Here is an 18,215-nt window from a genome sequence, read left to right as displayed (position 1 = left end):
AGACAACATCCCAACCAGAGACCACAGGCTACCAAGTAAAACTCCTGTACCAGGAATGAAGTACCACTTTCTGAGATGTAAATCACAAGGTCCCATAGACCCTCAAACGTTGCAGGCTACTGTTATTGCTTTTTTTTTTTTTTATCCTCCCAACCCCCGAATGTGCTGGTAAGACCCTACTGCTGAAGACACCACTACTTAAACCATAAACATGGAGATATCAAATGGGTACTAACCTGGAAGTTTCACCCCTACTTGCTAGTTTTTACAGTTCTGGAAGATACACACTACATGAGGAGAAAAAAAATCATCAATTTTACCCAGCTCAGAACTCCATGAACTACTTTTTTATCTTGGCCATTCTGACTGGGGTAAAATTTAATCCCAAGGTAGCTTTAATCTGCATTTCTCTGAAGGCAAATGATATTGAACATTTTTTAATGTTTTTCAGCTATTTGTGTTTCCTCTTTGGAAATTCTCTGTTTAAGTCCATTCCCCTTTTTAGTTGTATTCTTTGTTTTCTTGCTGTTTAAATTATTAAATAATTTGTATATTCTAACCCTCTGTCAGATGAATAGTTATTAAAGACTTTTTGCCCATCTTGTAGGCTACTTCTTCATTCAAATGTTGGTGTTCTTTCTGTCTGGAAGCTTTATGTGGACCCATTTGTCTGTTATTGATCTTAAAGCTTGTGCTATCACAGTCTTGTTCAAAAAGTCCTTTCCTGTGGCAATGAGTGGAAGCATATTCCATACTTAATCCTTTGTCATTTTCAGGCTCTTTGGTCTTATGCTAAGATTCTTGATCCACTTAGAGTTAAGTTCTGTACAGGGTGAGAGATAAGGGTCGATTTTTATTCTTCAGCATGATACTATCCAGTTTGACCAGCACCATTTGTTGAACATGCTGTCTTTTTTCTCTAGTGCTTAATTGTTTTGTTTGTTTCTTTGCAATAAATTGTGTGTCCATAAATGTGTAGACATGTGTCTGGGTCCCCGAATCGCTCAATTTACAATATTTGAGTATCTCTAGTTTGAAATGGAGGCAACTATAGTGTTTAAAATTCAACATTTACTACTACATTTGGGAGAAAATAAATTGTGACCCATACTATGAAAAATATATGTGAGGTAAAATGTGGTAAAAGCAAAGGAAGTGTTATAAGACTGGTATAGGGTAAAGTGAAGGAACAGTGAGTGCCACTGGATTCGGTAAATGAAACATGTCACTGAAAGACTGCTGGAAAACAAAGAATATTTCCAGATTAGGAGCACTGCAAATAATATCCAAAAACAGGTTTAAAGATGGGGTAGAGAGTGTACACATATGAACTCATGCAGGAACCTATAGAAAAGGTTAATGGGTGATGTCAGGTGGGTCTTCCGTGTCAAGCTATAGAGTGTGATTTGCTGAAGGACTGGGGAGTGGCATAGGGAATTTGGATTAGGGCCAGGGGTCTGTTATCTTAAGGTACACAGTCTGTGCTCCTTGGATGATGGAAGAGGAAACTAGGAATGTTGAAATTATGAAAGAGCTAAAGAAATTGGAAACATGAGGTGTAATGTTGGGAAAGCTATAGTTGCAGGCTGTGGGTACCAGTTGGATGAAAGAGGTAGAGGATGCAGAACACCATACTTGGCTCATGGAATGGGAAGCTACTGAGGATCTATCAAGGGTCTAGGCTAAAGAGAAGACAATGAGTCAGAGAGATGGAGCTGTGCTCCATAGAATAAGCATCTTGAAACACTGGGTAGCAGAGGGTGAGCTTCTGAGCAAGGTCACTAACACCACACAAGAGCAGCTATAGACAATGGTTATGACTTCAGTTGTGGGTATGTTAACTTCGATGTTACTGTGGTTCATTGAGACAGAAGAGCCCCAGAAGTACTTTGGGTTTATAGGCTTGAGTTTTGAGAAATGCCCTCTGGGGTGATAGATTTGAAATGGGTTAGAGTCAGGATAGCTCCAAGTTCAGGAGAAGCCACAGATCGCAGTAAGTAAAATTCAGAAAACACATGGCTACTTGGCCATGGAGGATACCATTATCAGGGTTCGTAGAACAACCACTCTATGTATTTAAACAAAAAAAGTGCTTGAGAAGCTAGGAGACCAGATGTGAATAAAGGTACATGAGTCACCTCAGTGTGTGTCCATCAGAAATTGTCATTGTATGGAGAATACCTGCTGTGGAAGGGGGTACAGGTGTGTTTCCAGCACTGTCTACAGAGCACAGTGCTTATAGGTGACTGGTAAATAGACTATACTATAGACAGGTCCTGAGTGAGGGATGCTCCACTCAATCCACATGTTCAAGATGAGGGAAGAACAGATATCCCTCTTGATCCAAATCTACAGGGTGAAAGCTTCTAGGTGGAAAATCAGAAGTAAATCAAATATATGTGATTTCAAATTTTGTGATACAGACAAGAGGTTTTCATGAAGGAAATACATTCACTCCTTCCCTTTCTGACAGCAGAGAATTTTGAGATGACCAAGTTTGGAAACTAGACTTTGAAGTGGTAAACTGTCGTATTTTCTCAGAAGCCAACAGACACGGTTGTGAAACGGATATTCTCCATCATGATGTTGAGTCCCAACCAGACAATGGTGACAGAGTTTGTGCTGGAAGGGTTCTCAGAGCACCCTAGCCTACGGCTGCTCCTGATTGGCTGCTTCCTGTCCCTCTACACAATGGCTCTACTAGGCAACATTGTCATCATTGCTTTGGTCACCTCCAGCACTGGGCTCCACAGTCCCATGTACTTTTTCCTGTGCAACCTGGCCACCATGGATATTGTCTGCACATCCTCTGTGCTGCCCAAGGTACTGGTTGGCCTAGTATCTAATGAAAACACCATCTCCTTCAAGGGGTGCATGGCCCAGCTCTTCTTCCTTGTGTGGTCCGCATCCTCTGAGCTGCTGCTGCTCACAGTCATGGCCTATGACCGCTACATGGCCATCTGCCATCCCCTGCACTACAGCTCTAGGATGAGCCCACACGTGTGTGGGGCCCTAGCCATGGGTGTATGGTCCATCTGTGCTCTGAAAGGCATCTGTCCACACTGGTCTGATGACAAGGCTGTCATTCTGTGGCCCCAAGGTCATCACCCACTTCTTCTGTGAGATCCCCCCACTCCTTCTCCTCTCCTGCAGCCCCACATATGTGAATAGCATTATGACCCTTGTGGCAGATGCCTTTTATGGAGGCATCAACTTCATCCTCACCTTACTCTCCTATGGCTACATCATCGCCAGCATCCTGCGCATGCGTTCTGCTGAGGGCAAGAGAAAGGCCTTTTCTACCTGCTCCTCCCACCTCATCGTGGTCTGTGTGTACTATTCATCTGTGTTCTGTGCCTACATCAGTCCTGCTTCCAGCTACAGCCCAGAAAGAAGCAAAGTATCTTCAGTGCTGTACTCAGTGCTCAGCCCAACCCTGAACCCCCTCATCTATACACTGAGGAACAAGGATGTCAAGCTCGCCCTGGGGAGACTCTTGCCCTCTTCCTCACACTAAGTGGAGATGTGCAGGCTGTCCTCCTGGCCTGGGCTCTTCCTACACATGTCCTCCTGAGAGCTGCCCTGTGGAGTGGGGTGTACCTATTGTTGTGTTAGAAAAACATTCTCTGATGCAAGGACTATGACCTCAAAACAACAAAATTCTTTAGATTTAATGTAAACAAACAAACAGAAAACCCACAAGCTTTATCTCTTAACTAGTACAAACCATTTCAAAAGTAAAGTTTATTTAAATGGAGATTCCATTTTCCTAGTCTGGAAACTTTCAGTGGGTGATAATGGTCATAGTCACAAAATAAAGCTCTTTCCTCCAGTGCCACCCTGTAAACATCACAGGGCTTTGTTTCAGAACTCTGCCTTAGAATCTAAACTTCATAAGGAAACTTGAGAGGCAAGCATGGCCACAGTGTCCTGGGAAGACCAAAGTTGAGTGGTTCTCCATTTCACAGCTGCCTACTGAGCTGTGGAAGTCAAAGCTGGATGGAGAAAGCAGAAATCTGTGGAGCAGAGATTAAGTTTAAGCTTCAAAAATGAACTCACATATGTGAGTCCAGCTTGCTTATGACAGTGATGACGATCGAACTCCTGGGAAAGATTAATTATTTCCAACAAAAAGTTTTGGGGAAACTACATGAATGTCTAAAAGCAAAGGGTGAAATGGAACTCTTCCTTCACCCTATGCATGAAAATCAACATAAAAAGAAGATAGACAAAATACTAGGATGAACCTTTTTTCATACAACATATTTTAATCATATTCTTTCGCTTCCCACAACTCCCAGACACTACCTACCTACTTACCTATACACCCAAAACTCCCCTTTCTCTGAAACAAAATGCAAAAACAGAAGAAAAAAGACAAATCCAAGTCAATAAGACAAAAAAATTACCAAAACAAAACAAAAAGCACACAGCAAAAATGGGGTCAGTTTTGTGTTGACCAACCACTCCCGGCTAAAATTCCTCAAACAATCTGTATATTCCTGCATGGCTACTGGCCAATCAGCGTTTTATCAATCAATCAGAGCAAATCTGAGAAGAGAAATGAGGAGGCAGAAGGCAGGAAGAAAAGTGCACCTGTAGGAAGAGGAAGACAGAAAGAGGAAGGGAAGTGCATCTGGAGGAAGAGTAGGACAGGAAGAGGAAGGGAAGAGCATCTGAGACCACTGCTAAGATTCAGTGGGAAGACAACTCAGTGGAGAAAGGGCAGCATCTGCAGCAACTGCTGCTGAGATGATGCTGTATCCTTTTCAGACCGAACACATTCTTCATCAACTTACTTCCTTATTCTTCTTAAATGCTGTACCACAGCAGGACTTGTGATGCAAATCAGGTATGTTATTATTAATTAGCTCTTCAACCTTGTGACCAAAATACCTTTTCAAAACATTTGTTCTGTCTCATGTTTTCAGAGGACTCAGTTCATGGGTGCTTGGCTCTTTGTTTTGGCCTATTGCAAGGCAGGGACTAAGGCAGTGGGAGTATGAGATGGAGAAGTTTCTTCCCATCGTGGCAGCCCAGAACACATAGAAGAGGAACATCTGTGCACAACTGACCTTCTCCTTTTCCCTTTAGTCCAAGCTTTTTAGTCCACTGTCCCTGGGTTACTGCTGTTCACGTGGAGAGTGATCTCTCCCTTCAGTAAATCTTTCTGGAAATACTCACAGGCTACCTTCTGGGGTGCTGGAAGAATACAATCAGAAATGAGGCTGTGCAGTTTAGGAGGCAGTAAGAAGTGTTTTCTTTTATACCTGCTGCTGGCTTCTGAGTATGGAGAATAACACACATATTCTTCTGAGATGACAGACTCCAGGGGCAGACCCAAATGTGGTCCGTATGACAATGTGGCTCTTCATCCACATAACACAGAGGAGTTCTGGACATCCCCTTTAGTTTCTATTCTCTTGACTCACAAGTTGAATAAAAGAGCAGGCTAGGGACATACACCATGGAAACAGCTTATGAATGTGAGTTGACATTGTGTGTCAAGTCCTTGAGCAAACTGTATATGCATCAAGGACCTAACTTTTCATGGGGACAGAGTTGGCCATGCTCCAGGGAACTGACCATGTGGTGATGCTAGGAACAGAAATAAAATCAGCGATGGGATATGGATGGTGAGATATTGCCATGAGAAGGATTTGCTTTGGTGTAGTTGTTGACCACAGAGTATAGGCTATAACATTCAGGTCCTTAAGCCAGTGGCACACTCTCCGGAGACAGGCACAATGTGCTCTCTCTGGGACTGCATCTTGTCATCTATGTGGCAGCAATAAGTCCTGAACCCTCATACCAGGAGCTCTGTTCTCACTAGGACATCAAACCAGGGTACACAAGCCTAGCCCAAGAAGGAAGGTTTGTCCTCCATGAGGTCAGCTCCTCCTAGCTGACAGGGTATCTCAGGTGGCTCAGATTCTCAGCCATAGCAACTAGGCTGGTCCTCAATCCAGACTCAGAAAAGTTTCCCATGGAAACAAACAAGAATGTTGTGCTGACCCTGAAGCACTGAACTCTGATAGTCACACCAGTCCAACATGTGCTTGAACTTCACAGGTCCACATAGAACAGACCAGATGCCTTTGTCAGCCAGAGTATGTGCACTAACAATTAGCATGGGGAGTGGGGTCCTGCAACCTTACTTGGGCAGTCAGAGTGCAATGAACACTAGGCTTTTCCGCGTGTATGAGCCATGAGCCTAAAGTTGGGGCAAGGTTTGGGCTACAGCAGTATCTATCCACTGTGGCCATATGAGGAGGGTACACAGCATGAACAGGATTGAGCTTAGCCAATCATCAAGATCAGGTGGAAAATGAAATTCAGGCTCCTAATGAAAGTCCTTCATCTACTTCCACAAGATCGTGCCCTGTACTAGAACATAGTCTCTGAGATTCAGGGTGTTAGGTGCATATTAGTGATGTTTCCACCACCCTGTGACTGCCCCCCGCCAAGACCACTTCTCACTCTCCTGTTAGGATCTTGTGGAGAGAAAGATGTGGGAAGATTATGCTATGCTGGCTCCACTTCCATTTGCCAATCAGAAAATCAACAGCAATGTGATGAAGGTCCCATCAGAACTGGCAGGCTTGTATACCTCTTCCTGGGATGAACCTTCATTCTTTTTGTCTTTACCTTCTCAGCCACAGGGCCCTCAGGACGCTGTCTGTTTGTCCAGGCTCGCCTAAGTTTCATGAAGTCTGTTACTGGCCAGTGGCCAGGGCATGTATGTGGTGTCCCTGAACACCCAGATACCCAGATAAACCTTAGTACACCTTAGTCAAGGTATGTCCTAAATCCTGCCTGGGATATTCAGTTATAGAGGATTTGCTGCTGATCTAATATCTAGGTGGAAATAGGCATCCTGTATCTTCTTTTGAAATGGTAAGTGGAGCCACTACCAAACACCACACCATTTCTGTGTCTTTGATCCCAGTAGCAATTAGTAAACTCCCCACGTGGAGATTCAGGTGTCAGAGAGGTGAATCACAATGTCCTACAGACTTGAAAATTCCTTGACGCCATCTATAGTCACCTCAACACCTCCCCTCCAGAGGTGTCAAGAGGAAATTGCTGCCTGTAGTCTCTTTAGAGTGACTAGCAAGATGAGAGATGGACACAGTCCAGGGTCATTCTGCCTGCTTGGGGAAGTAAGGCAATTCTTTACATGCTACCCCTACTAAAGAAGAGATGAGATAGACATGGTGTGCAGGTCCTCCAGAGAGACTAATGGTGTCACATTAATGGTGACAGACAGGCTAGGGACAGAAGCTACTGCTGAGAAGTTTCCCTTACAATCCCTCTAAAGCTCCTCTAGGTCCAGTGTCGGTGGCTCCAACCACTCCTGAATCATGACTGATAGTGCCCACTGTATCTTTATGAATTTGTAAGTAAGGCACATGAGCTCCATGGAGGGGACATACTTCAATTCCAAAGCAATGGAAAAGCCACAAGTATGAACACATATATGAGTACAGGCTTGGGGCTGGACATCCAGTAGTCAGTAGACAGAAACCAGATAGATAGATAGATAGATAGATAGATAGATAGATAGATAGATAGATAGATATAGATAGACAGATAACAGACAGATAGACAGAGATAAGAGAACATGAACCTGTGACTTCCTCAGCAGACATCAGAAGTATCCACAAATGTGCATCTGTATTTTTCTAACACAAGCCCTCATGCTCTTAAGTGTCCCAAACTCTGTCAATACATCTGCTGATTGAACAACCAGCAGGTAAAAGAAATCACTACCTAATTTTAAACATCAATGTACATTAAGGGTTTTTGAAACCAGGAAACTTTCTAGTTGATTCCCTAAATGACAGTCTTCAATGTACTGCAGAGGCTCAGACCCTGGGAGAGAGGCCAGTCAGGTCTAAGGTCCCTCGGGATCTCATCACACACTCTCTCTGGTCTATGAAAGGCTTCTGTCCTGCCGCTCAGAGTTCAGAGGTATCTGCCAACATCAAGAAATATTGACTTATATCTGGACAGCCTTGGCTATATGATGCAACCCAAGACAACCTCTGCTCCATGTGAGGTCTTCCCCAAGCCCTGGGTCCTGTGGCCTTGTACCTGCCTGCCAAGTCCACGGTGGAATTTATTCAAAAGATCATACCCAGGCCAGATAGGTCACAGGTGTTTTTCTGTGTTCTTGCTGCCTGTGGCCAGAAGCCAGATGGTGGCCCCACACCAGCTCAGTGTTTGCCTCCAAGTCTCAGATGGAGATAGAGTAGAAGAGGACTCATGGTACCTACAGGTTCTAGTTCACCAGAAAAGGATCTCAGCTCTCTTTAACTTCATGAGGCCATTCATGAAGAAGTCTGCCTGTCTTTGGAACTGTGATGACAAAACATGTGTGGGAAAAGGTCACCCTACTCTCTGTGTCTCAATAGAGGCAAACTAGAGCTGGAGAGCTGCAGGATGTCCTGGAGAGTCCAGGCAGACAGGACTCCAGGACCCCAGGCTGCTATCCCACATACCCCAGCACCTCAGGCACTGGCTGGAACTGTACGCTTATCCAGACTTGTAGATGTATCCAATCGTCTTTTTAAAATAAAAAACACAGAGCCAATGTAAAAGAGAGAAAGCCGAGAGGTCAGAGTTCAGAGATAAAATCTTACCTCCTGCAGTGCTCCTAACTTCCCCGAGAGAGAGCTACTTCCTGTTTGTCTGTGTTTAAATAGTCTTTCTGTTCTGCCTTCTCATTGGTTCTAAACCCAACCACATGACTGCCTCATCACTGCCTGTAAGTACCTCCCTCCAGGTCTTAAAGGCATATGTCTCCAATACTGGCTGTATCCCTGAACACACAGAAATCTACCTAGCTCTTCTAACCATCACGCTCTTGCTATGGCTCTAATAGCTCTGACCCCAGGGCAACTTTATTTAATAACATAAAATTAAAATTACATTTCAGTACAAATAAAATATCACCATATTTCCCCTTTTCTATTTTAATAAAAAGAAAAAAAAGGCAAAAGGTTATAACTAACAAAAGAAAAACTATATACAAAAGTACAATAACTATATACAATATATACAAGTAACAAATACCTAAACGATGTCTAGTCCATTTGTATTTGACAAATCAGAGAAAATAATTCCCTTATCTATCCTATTTTAGTAAGTCCAAAATGTATCTAATTCACTTTCTATCCTAATTAATCTTCAACTATAACTAACTAATCTTCAACTCCCTCAGAGACCCAAGAAGGAAATAAAATTAGCTAACAAAAATAAAAACAGGAAGTGCACAAAAGCAACTTCCAAAAATTTTGTGAGTTGACAGAAACAGCCAGCTGCCTGGACAGTCACCTGAGGTTTCTCCGCAGTGTTGGGGCATCATCTTCAGCCTATAGGCTTATTGTATCTGACAGACTCATTTGTGAAGTAGGTTGTACACAAGGTCAACAGTTCAACCTCACATTGGGTGAGAGCAGTCCATGTACCAGAAACACCTGAATTCCACTAGTGTCATGTCATGATTCAGGATTTTAAATTCTGGAAATTGTTGATGGTTTTTGAATTCAGCTGTCCATTCTTCTTGGCTGTGTATATATGGCTTCATCTCAGCATCCCCTTTTTCTCCACATCCCTCTATTAAATGCCAGTCTACTATTGAGAGGCATGAGCTTTCAGTTGCCGTTCCATTGCACAACAGAAGCCATCGGCCCACTGCCTGTTCAGCTGCCTTCTAAGAAAAGGGTACTGTACCTTTTCCAGATTGTGAAGGCCACTTCAGGGATGGTGTCATATTGTCCTGGCCTCAGAAGATGCCTTCTGATAAAGCCATAACCACACTTGTTTTGGCAGGAATCGGCAGTCCTTTGTTTCGTGTTCTGTCTGTCCATTTTTTCTTGTTGATTCGAAGATACTTTGTTGTCCAGTGGCTAACTTTTGCCACAATGAAAATTAACACCATATGCAGTTTCTTCAATGCCCATATTTTCTCTGAAGTAGATTAGTACTGCCAGGAGCCGACATGTCTCCAAAAAGAAAAATTTCTAAGTTATTAAAACATTTTAAATGCCATATTCGGTAGATCTCTGAAGGGTTTGAAGATGACCTGTCTAAAATATATCTGCTCAATTTTTAAAACATATCTAATATGACTGTAATTTCTATTGTAATGTCTAACTACTATCTTTCATTTCTATATGTCCTAATAGTTGGTAATAATGTAAAGTATTTAAAACTAGTAATTGTCTTTTTCTTTTCTTTTTTTTTTTAAACAAGAACCTTAAATCTAATCTCCTTTGCTTAGCCTTTTTCCTAACCCTTGACAACAACGTATAACCAACCCCCCTAAACAATGAAAATTATCCCAGACCCAAAACCCATTAAAAGAACCAAAAAACCACCCGCCCCACACCACTTCTTTGGCAATGTGGGTGTCATATTCTTAAAATTGTTTCCTGCTGGGTATGGGCGAAGTTATCCCCATCCTGAAAGAAAAATTTAGGTTAATTGTCAAATTCTAGGAAAGGCAACCACATCCCTCATTATTATCCAGTCTGTGTATAAAGCCAAAGTTCAGGGTTTATCTCAAGTCCTTATTCAAGTAGTCTTTGAGACTGGATCATCTCAGCTAGTCATCTCAAAATTGCTCTGAGCACCTTGTAGTTCAAAGCTGATCTGTAGATGATGTTTGTCAGTTCAGCGATATTATTATTGTCCACGTGGAATTGTTGTTGTTGTATTTGTTGTTGTGGGGCCCCATCTTCTTCCTGGAGATTTCAGTTGATGTTAGGCCTGGCCATGATTTCCTGCAGAAAACTGATAAGAGACTCGAACACAAAGACATATATATGCAGCTAATTGAAGCCTTTTTTCTAGAATTAGTTAGTACTCTATATGACCATTCATATCTTAACAAAGTTTAAAATGTATATGTATATATTAATCTTGTAAATTTTGATATAAAATTTATACTTTAAGAAAAGTTTAAAGAATCAGAATAGAATCAAAGAGTTGAGATTAGTAATAGAATAGTCCCTTAATTAATTTGGCTTTTGTCCTGTCCCATAGCAGAAAATGGCTCTTTCTGGCATGATACAGGGAGTTTGCATTTTCCTTTTAACAACATGCTTGAGTTTAAAGAAGGAGAGAGCCATTCTCCAACTCCAAAGTCAGCTTTAAATTTTAATTGAACTGGGACTATTAGAAGACCAATAATGTTAAATCTTTAGAGAAAAGCAGAAACAAACATTTAGGAAGACATAAAATTTTTTTAGATTATATATACCCATACGCCATTTCACTTTGTTTCCTGGGATAGATGATTTGTCCCTTTTCTTCAGTTGTCTCATTTGTCTTGTGTTCTTCAGATTCCTTAACCATCATTCTCCTAAAAGACAAAAACAAAAACCTTTCCCCAAGACTAATTTTGGGGATGTTACTTTTTGGCAAATTATTATCTGATTAAATGAAAAGACGTGTTACTGGTACAAGTTAGTTTAAATTGGATGTTCATGCTGGTTGATGAACTATCATCTCCTCTAATTAAGAGGTTTCTCTTGTTCAAATCGAACCTTTATCAATTTTGATGGTACCCACAGCTTATCTTCTCCTGTAGAAACAAAAGCAAAACCTCGTCCCCAACGTAATACATACCCTGGTTTCCATTCTGAGGTCAGCACATCCTTAAAGTATATAGGCTGATTTAATTCTGTAGTTTTTTCTATTATCCAATGTCTCTCTGCAGCTGTTGTTCCTTTCTCATTGGCATTCAGAAAATTCAAAGTTAATAGAGCATTGTGCAGTCTATTTCTGGGGGTTTTTGTTACTCCTTTCTGTTTATTTAGCATATCCTTTAGAGTTCTGTTTGATCTTTCTATAACTGCTTGACCTGTAGGATTATGTGGTATACCTGTAATATGCTTTATTTTGTAATAATCAAAAAACTGTTTCATTTTAACAGAGACATATGATGGAGCATTGTCAGTTTTGATTTGTGCAGGTATACCCATGATGGCCATAACTTCTAGCAAATAAGTGATTACAGAATCAGCTTTTTCAGAACTCAGAGCAGTTGCCCATTGAAATCCTGAAAAAGTATCGATGGTGTGGTGTACATATTTCAATTTTCCAAATCCTGCAAAGTGAAACACATCCATCTGCCAGATTTCATTCCTCTGAGTACCCTTTGGGTTACATCCTGCTGGTAATGGCGTTTGATTATAGAAGGAACAAGTAGGACATTTCTTTACTATTTCTTTGGCTTGTTGCCAGGTTATGGAAAAATCCTTTTTTAAACCTTTACTATTGACATGATGTTTTTTATGAAATTCTGAGGCCTCCAGCACATTTCCTATCAATAATTTATCAATCTCATCATTGCCTTGTGCTAAAGGGCCTGGCAGACCAGTATGAGATCGGATGTGAGTTATATATAAAGGATGACTCCTTTTCCTGATTGTATCTTGTAATTGAATAAATAGTGAAGTTAATTCTGAAGCATCAGGGATAAATTCTGCAGTCTCAATATGTAATACCACTCTTTCAGCATACTGAGAGTCAGTTACTATGTTGAGAGGTTCTGAAAAATCCATTAATACCAGCATAATAGCATACAATTCTGATTTTTGCACTGAATTATAAGGACTTTGTACCACTTTACTTAAATTTTCTGATTTGTAACCTGCCTTTCCTTGTTTGTTGGCATCTGTATAAAATGTACGAACTCCAGATATGGGTTTTTGCCGTACAATTCGAGGCAAGATCCAATCAGCTCTCTTTATAAAATCAATTCTGTTGCTTTTGGGATATTTGCTGTTAATTTCTCCCAAAAAAATTACTGCAAGCTCTTTGCCAAGGTTCACTTTCTGTCCATAATTTTTCAATGTCCTCCTTAGTTAAAAGTACGACAATTTCTGCTGGGTCTATTCCTGCTAATTGACGAAGTCTCAATTTTCCTTTCCAAATCAAGTCAGAGATTTTTTCCCCATAAGTTTTTAATTTTTTATTTGGTTTATTTGGTAAAAATATCCATTCCAATATAATATCTTCCCTCTGCATTAATATTCCAGTAGGGGAATGCCTAGAAGGTAAAATAACCAAAATGCAATCCAGCTTTGGATCAATACGATCCACATGCCCTTCATGTACTTTCTTTTCTACCAAGGCCAATTCTTTCTCAGCTTCAGGTGATAATTCTCTTGGACTATTTAAGTCCTTGTCACCTTCTAAGGTTTTGAACAAATTAGTCAGTTCATCATTTTTTACCCCAACAATAGTTCGTAGGTGAGAAATATCTCCAAATAATCTTTGAAAGTCATTAAGAGTCTGTAGTCTATCTCTCCTAATTTGCACCTTTTGGGGTCTAATTTTTTGCAGCTCTATTTTATATCCTAAATAATTAATAGAATCTCCTCTTTGTATTTTTTCAGGAGCAATTTGTAATCCCCAGCAAGGCAAAATTTTCTTTACTTCTTCAAACATTCTTTCTAAAGTATCTGCATTTGAGTCAGCTAGTAAAATATCATCCATATAATGATAAATTATAGATTTAGGAAATTTTTTACGTATCACTTCCAATGGCTGTTGTACAAAATATTGGCACAGAGTTGGACTATTTAACATTCCCTGTGGGAGGACCTCCATTGAAATCTTTTAACCGGTTGAGAATTATTATAAGTAGGCACTGTGAAAGCAAATCTTTCTTTGTCTTTTTCTTGTAAGGGTATTGAAAAGAAACAGTCTTTTAAATCAATAACTATGAGAGGCCATCCTTTTGGTAACAGAGTAGGCAAAGGAATTCCAGATTGTAGAGAGCCCATTGGCTGAATTACTTTGTTAATTGCTCTAAGGTCTGTTACCATTCTCCATTTACCAGATTTCTTTTTAATAACAAATACAGGAGAATTCCAAGGGCTGGTTGACTGTTCAATATGCTGAGCGTTTAGCTGTTCTTCTACCAGCTCTTCTAAAGCCTGGAGTTTCTCTGTTGTTAAAGGCCATTGCTGAACCCATACAGGCTTGTCTGTTAACCATTTTAAAGGTAGAGCTGTTGGTATTTTTGGAAGATTATCAGTTGTTGTGCCCTGTTCTTGTATAATATGGATGGCTGGTGACCACTCAAAATAATGCCTTCTAATATTTCTCTCAGAAATATGTGCTAGTTTATGATTTGTTTCTGAGATTGGAGGGATTTTAATTTGAGTATTCCATTGTTGCAACAAGTCTCGACCCCACAGGTTCATAGCTATGTTAGCCACATATGGTTTTAATTTTCCTCTCTGTCCTTCTGGACCTATACATTCCAGCCATCTTGCACTCTGTTTTACCTGAGATAATGTCCCAATTCCTAACAGTTGAACGTTTACCTCCTGAAGAGGCCAAGCTGGATGCCAAAATTCTGGTGCAATTATGGTAACGTCCACACCTGTGTCTACCAGACCAGACAACAAAACACCATTTATTTTTATCGTTAATTTTGGTCTTTGTTCATTAATAGAAGTTTGCCAAAAAAATTTTCTTTATGTTTTCTCCTGAATTTTCTATTCTCTCTTTTTCATCATCCTGACCAGCATGATTTATTCCAATAGTCATTTGATTATTTAATCGCTCAGAGCAGGGATTTCCTCTACAGCTGCAGGAAAGGTTTGAACTGGTTTTGCTATGGGGGCTGCATGAGGCCCCTTCGGGAGTTTCCCGAAAACTGAGGCAAAGGATTACCCTGTCTGTCCTTTGTTGATCTACATTCGTTGGTCCAGTGTTTTCCCTTACCACACCTTCTGCATACTCCAGAAGGAAGGGGCATTCTGTTGCCATTGTTCCTTGAAGAAACATTGCTTCTAGGAATGACCTGTTTACAGTCCTTTTCAAATGTCCTTGCTTTCCACACCCATAACATCTAACACTCCTCAAACCTTTTGAAATTACTTCTCCTACCCACGTATCATCATGCTCATCAACCTCAACATTAATTGTTTCTCTAATCCAATCTTCCAAAGGTGCAGATCTTGCCTTAACGGCCTGATTATTCTTTTGCATGCTGCATTCGCATTCTCAAATGCCAAAGCTTCAATTATTGCCTTACTAGCTTCTGATCCTGAGACCATTCTGTTTACTGCTGAAGCCAGTCTTTCTAAAAAATCTGTGAAAGATTCTTTTGGGCCTTGCATAACCTTTGTGAATGACTCAGGTTTTTTTCCTGGTTCCTCAACTCTGTCCCATGCATTCAAGGCTGCCATTCGACATAAAATTAGGGTTTGAACATCATATAAACATTGTGTTTGTATTGAAGCATATTGGCCTTCTCCAATAAGCTGATCCTGACAAACTTGTATTCCTTTATCCCTCCATTGTTGTTCTACGTTTCTAGCTTCCTCCTTAAACCACGTTAGAAATTGAAGTCTCTGGCTGGGTTCCAGAACAGCTTGTGCAAGGTCCCGCCAGTCCTGTGGTATAATCCTATTATATGTTGACCAAGAGTTTAACATTTGCTTTACATATGGGGAATGCATGCCATAAGATACTATTGCCTCCTTAAACCTTTTAAAATCCATCAGTTCAATTGGAGCCCAGGTATTTTGTGTAGCCATTTGATCAGGCATCTGCTGTACGGTTACAGGATAAATTAAGGGTGACTGTGTGAAAACAGGCTTTCTTTCTGTAACCTTATGATCCAGACTTGAACCAACTTCACTGTTAAAATTAACAGGTTTTTCTAAAGCTGTTATCCTGGCACTTAAATCGACTATCTTTTTAAATAGTAAAATGAGAATAAGCATGGTGATAAACTGCATAATTCGATCAACATTAATCTTCTCATATAGTTGTTCCATTGTCAGACTGCCTAAAATTTCAAAAACCCAATTTTCTTCCAATGTACACAGAAAACCCATTTTTTTAAATGTGGAAAAAAAATTGTCTTTTAAATAGTTTCCTTTATGACTTACCAAATCTGCGTAGAACAGTAGAAATCCGAGCGAATTTCAAAAGAGCCACCTAGTGTCCTAGGTGTGAATCCAGAGAGAAAGAGAGAGAGAGAGAGAGAGAGAGAGAGAGAGAGAGAGAGAGAGAAACAGAGAGACAGAGAGAAAGCAAAAGTGAAAGTGAAAGTGAAAGCATAGCCGGCTAAAGCTTAAAGCCAGCCACTTGTTCCCTCTTGAGCTGAGTCAAGACTTGGCTCTACAGGCAGGGGCCCTGTTTAGCAGGGCAGGCCTGAGCTGTTTGTAGCACTGGCCTTAAGCAAGCAGCTCACAGTCCGGCCTGAGCCCAAGCAGACCTGGGCCGGGGCTAGGGAGCTGGCTGCTCCGGCTAGGGAGCCGGCCCCAAGCAGTTTTTAATGGATTCTTGTCACGTTGGGCGCCAGATGTAGATGTATCCAATCGTCTTTTTAAAATAAAAAACACAGAGCCAATGTAAAAGAGAGAAAGCCAAGAGGTCAGAGCTCAGAGATAAAATCTTACCTCCTGCAGTGCTCCTAACTTCCCCGAGAGAGAGCTACTTCCTGTTTGTCTGTGTTTAAATAGTCTTTCTGTTCTGCCTTCTCATTGGTTCTAAACCCAACCACATGACTGCCTCATCACTGCCTGTAAGTACCGCCCTCCAGGTCTTAAAGGCATATGTCTCCAATACTGGCTGTATCCCTGAACACACAGAAATCTACCTAGCTCTTCTAACCATCACGCTCTTGCTATGGCTCTAATAGCTCTGACCCCAGGGCAACTTTATTTAATAACATAAAATTAAAATTACATTTCAGTACAAATAAAATATCACCATACAGACTGGAGCTGTAAGAATCCAGTTCCCTGAAATACGGTGGTCATGTGTCTTTAAATGGACCTCCACCAATGAAGTTTGTTTTACTTGCTCCTCAAGGTACAAGTTTCAGGATAGTAAATGCCTTCAGCATCACAAAATTCTGATAGAGAAACAGAATAAAGGTAGAACTTACATTCTTGGTGCTGGAAAGATTTAAAATTAGGGGCAATGTATCTGATTTTTTTATATTGACATAATTTTTATTTGATTCTTTGGGAATTTCACATCATGCACCCCAATACTACTCATTTCCCAGTCCTTCCATGTCTACCCTCCATCCATGTAGCCCTCCCCCAAAAGAAATTTTTCTAAAAAATTTTTTAAAAAAAGAAAAAAGAAATCCACTTCTTTCCTCCACATTCCCCCGCCTCTCCATCATATAATCATTTTGTCATAGTGGCCTTGGGAGCTGCAATGTGTCTCGAAGTAGACCCTTCTGCCCAAACAGCTTTATTTGCAAATGTTCATTGCAATGAATTGTTGGTCTGGTTCAAAACTTCTGGCTTCTGGTATACCATCAATACTGGACCTTCACCAAAATTTCTCTCAGATATTCTGTTTTTGCCTGGAATCGCCGACAACCTGTGGTTATGGTTCCACAGGACCCATCCCTTCACACACTCCAGCAGCTCATAGATAGGATAGATGTTGAGGTGGGTGAACTCAAAGCCTTGGATGTGGGCCTGGGTGATAGCCTAGTTGGTTCATCACAGCCTCCACTGGCACCTCCCCAACTCAGGCGAGGGTCAGGGCCAGATCTCCTGTGCCCACTCCATCAGGGCCAGCTCTTCCATGTGCATTCAGATCCAGCTCTCCCACTGTGGCTGGTGAGGCGGAGGAGCAGTTTTTCCAAGGCCATTCAGGGTGAGGGCCATCTCTTCTGTGCCCATGACACTGGGGACAGTCTTCTGGGATGGGGGAGGGACACTCTCCCACTGAAGCAGCCTGCAAGGGGCAGGACCAGCTATCCTATGCCCCGGCCACTGAACCAGCTCTCCCATGACCCCTGATGGTAACATGGGCCACAGACATCAACACAGAACCCAGCTGAGGCAGGACCATGGACCCAGACATGGCCCTTGGCTGAAGCTTGGGCCTGGACATCACCATGGCCTTGACTGGCAGCACAGGCAACTCAGATGAGTATGGCCACAGCAGCAGCATGGCCCCAGACATCAACATGGCCTCAGATGAGGGCCCAGACCACTGGCATCTGCACAGCCTTCAGTGTTAACACAGGTCACATACATCAACACAGACCCCAGCTGTGGTAGGGCCAGAACCCATATGTGGCCCTCAGCTACAGCTCAGCTGGAAGTCACCACAGCCTTAAGTGGCAGTACAGGCCACTCAGATCAGCATGACCCCTAGCAGCAGCATGGCCTCATGTGGTGGCCCAGACCATAGGTATCTATATG

At 41.5% G+C, this 18,215-nt stretch overlaps 1 protein-coding gene across 1 annotated transcript; it reads left to right on the top strand.

The window, feature by feature from the left end:
• The first annotated feature begins 2,543 nt into the window (after positions 1-2,543).
• On the top strand, positions 2,544-3,554 carry LOC114695039 (olfactory receptor 13A1-like). Its single transcript, XM_028872201.2, is given in 2 exon segments — positions 2,544-3,045; positions 3,047-3,554. Coding segments are annotated over 2 exon segments (936 nt in total). The 5' UTR covers positions 2,544-2,580; the 3' UTR covers positions 3,518-3,554.
• The last annotated feature ends 14,661 nt before the right edge of the window (positions 3,555-18,215 follow it).

The sequence above is a fragment of the Peromyscus leucopus genome, chromosome 1, assembly GCF_004664715.2.
Source record: "Peromyscus leucopus breed LL Stock chromosome 1, UCI_PerLeu_2.1, whole genome shotgun sequence".
Lineage (NCBI taxonomy): Eukaryota > Metazoa > Chordata > Mammalia > Rodentia > Cricetidae > Peromyscus > Peromyscus leucopus.
Note: the sequence above shows the minus strand (reverse complement) of the source record. Positions and strands in the feature narration are given on the sequence as shown.